The sequence below is a fragment of the Etheostoma spectabile genome, chromosome 21 (genome assembly GCF_008692095.1).
Source record: "Etheostoma spectabile isolate EspeVRDwgs_2016 chromosome 21, UIUC_Espe_1.0, whole genome shotgun sequence".
Classification (NCBI taxonomy): domain Eukaryota; kingdom Metazoa; phylum Chordata; class Actinopteri; order Perciformes; family Percidae; genus Etheostoma; species Etheostoma spectabile.
Window position 1 is genome coordinate 10,128,808 of NC_045753.1, and position 6,164 is coordinate 10,134,971.

Consider the following 6,164-nt stretch of genomic DNA (forward strand, 5'->3'; position numbering starts at 1 on the left):
CACGCACACGCACACGCACACGCTTCTGGATGGAAAGTTTCCTTTTTAAAAGTTGCCAAATGTTCCACTGACGAGACCAAATATGATCTGTTTTTTAAAGTGAACTGAGTGATCATCACAGCACGTCCAGTCTGAAATACCTCTTTCTTTCCATCTTTTATTGATGGACAGCGTTACATGTGAGAGATTTGCTCCAAGTGAGAATGTTAGTGTGAAATTGAACACTACAGTAGCCTATATGTCCATGTTGTTTTCAATTTAAAAAAAAAACACTTGCACAAAGCGAGCCGATCCACTTTTCCATGTTGATAAAAGCATTAAAATAAGAAAAAAAAATGGGACAAAAATAAATCAAGGCACATTTAAAATAGATAACAATGTGCGATTAATTGAGATTAATTGCGAGTTAACCATGACAATAATGCAATTAATCACAATTAAATATTTTAATTTGTTGACAGCACTACTATATAAATATACACACACACACATTTGATAAGGATGGTACTTACTTTTGCATTTCATCTTCAGTTGCTTGTAGAGCTCAATCGCCTTTTCTTCTCTGCAAAATGAATTAAGTCCCATTTAAATATTTACACGAGTAACTAACATATCACTGGAAAAATCTTTAGCAAAGAATTTTATTTTGGGTCTTTTACACAGCAGATTATTGTTTGATGCAACATGTTTAAAATGCAGTTAGACATCCATCCTGTCTTGACCGTTTGCGACATGGAAGTGACACTTTCTACAAATGTCTTGCCCACTAGAATGTGTTATTGACAGATGTGTAAGATCAAAAACTCGAGTTTCAACATACAGTACATACCTGTTGTGTAGGTTTTGATTTAAACTTCAGCATTGGATTTCACTCATTGATATCACCTCCGCAACACTAGAAGGTGTATCATATGTGATCAGGCTGTATCACGCTTTAATTATTTATCCCGTAGTAACTGTGCTCACATACTTTCATTTACTTTGTGATACGAGCGATGGTTGGAGACTCGGCCCTGGTTCATTACTGAATATTCTGTGCACATTCACTATGTTTTAATAATTGCTTGAGAGCAGGAGTTTTGGTGAGCAGAGGGTTTGAGGTTGAGATGTCTTTGCTTGATGCGTGTCATGGAAAAGAATAAGATAATTTAGCCTTTTCTATTTACTTTCTCCATGTTGTCTTAGATAAACAATGTCCATCCGCATTAGAGACTTTAGGAGAAAAGACAAGCATCACAAGCTGGCCAATTGCAGTTCTTGTGCTCCCCATATGGGATCTCTGTAGCACAACATGTAGTCATATTTTTGCGGAGTAATCTCAATATCCTGATTTCAATGCCTAGTGTACACCTTTGTTGCATATAATCCCCACTTACTCTCTCGCAACATCTTTCTGTCTGTAAACCTCTGAAATATCAAAATGATATTGATAAAGTGAAGGGATTACGAGTGAGCAATGCTGTGCAGGATTCCTTGGTTTCAAGGATTCAAACATTTGTGTAAGAGGGTATTTTAACCTGATAATGGTGCTTCTCTACATCTCTACACATCATTATCTACACGAAATGTTTACAAACCAACACAAGAACCATCAAGCTTTAGCTATGTGATCACTTCTGTCTTTCAAATCAAAACATGGGAGAAAGACTATGCTGTTAACTATTTAGATGACATACTGCAGTATGGTCAGATTACAACACTTACAGCTGCTCCATCTTGTCTCCTTGGCGTCGAGCATATGGGCTCCTCTGAAGTTCCACTATCTCTGAGTGCAGAGCCATGATCTCGTCGTCCAGGTGGCTCACCTCTGCCACCTGCAGGACAAATTCCACCATAAGGTTTTATAAGGCACTGAGAAACATTACAGGCCTTATAAATGTTTTAAACATTTTGAAAACACGCATTACCTGTGCAAAAGCAGCAGCTCGTTCCTCGTTCTCTTGCCAGGCTTTCAGCATCTTTTCAGAGGCTTTAAACAAACACACACACACAGCTCATCAAAACAAACAGTGCTATTAAAATATGCCCATTTGTAAATGTTAGATCCATTAACACTAACATATGCCATAGTGCATCTGATCGCTGTATTTTTCCAGGTCGTACTGGATGCTGCTCTTGAAAAAGTCCAGCTTGGCCTTCAGCTGCTGAGAGAAGCCAAACATGCTGTTCTTACACCTGGTCAGGTTGGTGTTGTAGCGCAGGAGACTCAACCTGGAGGGGAAGGAAAGGAGGCAATTCAGAGGTAGAGCGGTTTGGAAGGGGAAAAAAGCACCTTTAGAGCATAGGGCAACTTACATGGATCACTCACATGGACGTTATGTAAAATAAAAAAAGTTTAGTGTAAATAATAAAGACCCAATAACAATGTTTGTTTTCAGTAACTTCCGGGTAAAAAACTCCTGCACCCTGTTCATACCATTTAACAGCTAACGAGCGAGGATGATGTCACAAATATGCAAATGAGTGTTTGACGTCAACTAAGTTAACTATTAATAAATGGACTAACATTCAACTTAATTAATTAAAAGAAGAAGAAAAAATTGTGTTACGAAAAACACAATATTTGTAATGTCAATGTGATAAAACAAAAAGAGATTAGAGAAGTCTGTCGTGTGACTCACATAGCAGCCCTCTGTCCTTGGAACAGCCGGCTGTAGTCATCCTTCAGCCCACAGATGTAGCTCACTGCTTCACCCCAAACCTTCTTCAACACCACCAGGGGCAGCTGTGTCCTGGCCTCTTGAACTGCAAAGTTAAAACAAAAGCCATGTGGTGTTAAAAACAGAATGGAGAACACAAAACTGCCATTTAGTGGATCAGTGCGGTAAATATAATCTGTTAAAGACTTGTATTCGACAACCTAACAGACAGGAAATGTGTGTAACCTGTGCTTTGTTAGATATATTTCAAACTGATGCATCAAGGCGCATTGTACAGTTCGCTTCATTGTCTCCTCATCAGCAGGTAGACCTTGAAGTAGACTCACCTATAGTGTTGACTTTATCGGGCAGCTGCCTGGCACTGAGGGGACCAGAGTACTTGGTGATGCTCTTGTCAAAGAGGTAGACGATGTAGCTGTCCCACCCTCTCTACACGGGAGGAAAGAAAATCACCATTTGAAACAGCCTGTAAATAGCTTTCCTGTCACTTAAAACAGAATTTCTGATTGATTTAAAGTCCCTCAGTCCCATACAGTGAGTGTGTGTGAACCATAGGACCTGCAGACGCAGCACTTTCTGCATCATTTTAGTTTTTAGCCCTGAGACAGGTCTTGTGGACACCTATTCCTGTCTTTGTTAAGGTTCCAATGGGAGATAACAACATAAAATAGTTTTGTTTTTGCTTTATTAGCAGTAGGAATCAGCAGAAAGATGACAGGACACGAAGAGAAAACACAACACAGGTCTGCAGCTGGACTCCATTTGGAAACGTTGCCAGTACATACCTGGTGTCTTAATCCCCTAAAACCACCAGGACACTAAGATTGGGTATCAAGAACCGGTTCCAACTTGGAATTGTTTAAAAAATTGTTGGTTTTTGTAGGCGCTTCCAGGCGCTTGTTGTGCTGCAGCCATGTAAGCGGCGCTCTGAAGCACGGCTTTATTTTACACTGATAAAGCCCGGAAAAACTGTGAATCACCATTGAATCAAAATAACATGTTCCTCTTATCTGTGAAATAATCATGTAACACATTTCAACTCCACCCCTCAAAGAATCGGAATCGAGAATCCATAAGAACCAGAATCAAAAGGAAGAATCTGAAACCGAATTGTTAAAATTAAAACGTATGCCCAACCCTAGTGGGACACCCCGTTGCTGGTTTGAACTCCAACGGGACTGTTACAGAGAGTCAACTTACCACGCCATCTAGGACACACTGCGCAGCGTGCTTCCTGGGATCCAGTGACACTCCCGTCTCCTGCAGCAGCTCCTGGTTCATCACCTCGATATTGGTCTCAGCCTCGATGCGCATCTGCAGACTGTGGAGACTTTCCTCCGGAGTCAGCTGGAAGGAGTGGACCTGAGCTGTGGTCATGTTCAGGATGTGGACGACCTGGAGAGACACACAGAAGACAAACTGTTTAGTACAAAGTACTGTTCATTATTAACTGAAATGTTTGGTACACTGAAGGCCACTGTACATGATAATTTATTCTTAGCACCAAACATAAAAAAGTACTGAAAGTACTGAACGCTGCCATTAAATGTTCAGTCAAATTCCTAATCTTGTTTAGTCGTCCTTCGGTCAGATAGTGAGTTAATTCAAAATGATGTCAGTTTGTGTTTAGTCATTTAAAATGTGAAAACACAGAACATTGTTGTTGTATCTGTACAGAAATGCAAGTATCATATCAGGACTGGTATAAATGAAATTCAAACAAAACCCTGAAGACAGAATAACCTTCAACATTTAAGAAATTAACACTCAGTCACAACAGAAATATGTAAATGCTGGTTGACCCCGGTACAACTGGCTCAAACACACCGATGAAAGGCTGACTTGTTAGATAAAACTCTGCCAGTAACGCACCTTCATACTCAGTATCTGCTCCAGCTTTTCAAAGCACATGGGCTTCTTGGTGTCCGAGTTGACTTTGCCTCCTCTCTGGACAGGGTCCCACTTTAACATCAGCTGCAGCAGAGCTTCCATCGGCTCCAACATCGTCCTAAATAACAGCAATTAAAATAACATGTTTAAGGAGAGAAATTAGCACCAAACACTGTCCAAATACTTGGAACACACAGCCGGTGGCTCAAGTCTATTTTCCCTTTCATTTAAGTGGCTAATGGACAAAAATGTACTTTCCCTCGCATTAGAGAGAAAGAAAATCAACACCCCGTATGAATAGTGTTTGAAGTGATGGATATTTTAACATTGGAGGAGTCCTAACCTGCTGAGGTTGTTGGGGTAGGGGAGGTGTGTGGAGAACCTGACTTCTCCATTCTGCTCCTCCACAGCCATGATGTCTTTTGGACCTTTATTCCTCACTTTGCTGGCCCTGTGGATGAGAAGAGACAAGATGGTGAGGATGGATAGTTTTACATCTTAAAATGAGTCCTCTTTATTTTCTTTACAAAGCACAAAAGCATAGTAGTAGTTTGAAGGAAAAATTAAACCTTTCACATAAATCAAAACTAGTCGTGGAAGATGCAGATTTCAGATATTCCGCCTCAACATTGAACGCTTGTAGAACCTCAAGATCTTGAAGTGAACTTGCCTTGTGAATGAGGAACTTTTTTACGATTGGGTTTTTAGATATTTAATAAAACTTTTGTTTTTATTTTTGTTTAGGAAGGCCAGCCAGGTAGTTGCTGGGATAAATTCATAGAAAGATAATTTTCTGTGATTTGGCTCCACCTGCTGGCCCTCTTTATATTGCTGCTCACCTCAGTTTTCTTAATTGTGCCGTTTGTATTTAATTTACCTAAACCCTGTTTTTTAATTCATGGATGAAATGGTTTTGGTGTGTGTGATGTCTGCAGGTGGCAGCCTCGGCCACAGCGTATGAATGTGTTTGAATGGTGTCAGCTTTCAATGCCGTTTAATGCTGCTGCTGCAACTGCTGACAAATTCTGCAGACCAAACTACAATGACAAGCATCCTGTTGTTCTCCTGTCAACACACACCTGTCTCTTTCATGTCACTTAGTTTCTCGGCCTCCGGTCTTCCCTTTCACTTAACATCTACCGTAGACTGATGAGGTGATTTAAGGCAACTTTCCTTTGATATATGAGCCAACTAAAGTCACCAATATGCTTTCATCAATCTGGTAAAATAAAATCACTCCTACACAAAATGTTTTGCTGATTAGGTCAACTTTGGGGCGGCTGTGGCTCAGGTGTAGAGCGTCTGCCAATCGGTAGGTTGTGGTTTGTCTCTGGCCCTGCAGTCCAATGTGAAAGTGGCCTTGGACAAGACACCGAACCCTCGAATTGCTTCCGATGTTGCACCATCGGTGTGTAAATGTGAGTGAATGCGTATCTGATGAGCAGGTGGCATCTTGCATGGCAGCCCCGGCCACAGTGTATGAATGGGTTTGAATGGTGGTATTATGTAAAAAAAATAAAAAATAAAAAAGCACTTTGAGTAGTCGATAAGACTAGATACGCGCTATGTAAATACAGTCCATTTACATTACTTACCACTGCACAGGTTGCAGGT

At 40.5% G+C, this 6,164-nt stretch overlaps 1 protein-coding gene across 1 annotated transcript in view; it reads right to left on the reverse strand.

Moving 5' to 3' along the window:
* LOC116670894 (inhibitor of nuclear factor kappa-B kinase subunit alpha) overlaps window positions 1–6,164 on the reverse strand; it is a 16,132-nt gene that overhangs the window by 5,914 nt on the left and 4,054 nt on the right. Inside the window, exons 8-17 of the mRNA XM_032501601.1 lie at window positions 6,146–6,164; window positions 4,894–5,001; window positions 4,533–4,668; window positions 3,861–4,055; window positions 2,987–3,089; window positions 2,622–2,745; window positions 2,060–2,211; window positions 1,908–1,969; window positions 1,705–1,814; window positions 513–562 (exon numbers count right to left, since the gene is read on the reverse strand). The exon at window positions 6,146–6,164 is cut by the window's right edge and continues 106 nt beyond it. Coding sequence (XP_032357492.1) covers window positions 513–562; window positions 1,705–1,814; window positions 1,908–1,969; window positions 2,060–2,211; window positions 2,622–2,745; window positions 2,987–3,089; window positions 3,861–4,055; window positions 4,533–4,668; window positions 4,894–5,001; window positions 6,146–6,164 — 1,059 coding nt within the window. The remainder of the gene's footprint in view (window positions 1–512; window positions 563–1,704; window positions 1,815–1,907; window positions 1,970–2,059; window positions 2,212–2,621; window positions 2,746–2,986; window positions 3,090–3,860; window positions 4,056–4,532; window positions 4,669–4,893; window positions 5,002–6,145) is intronic.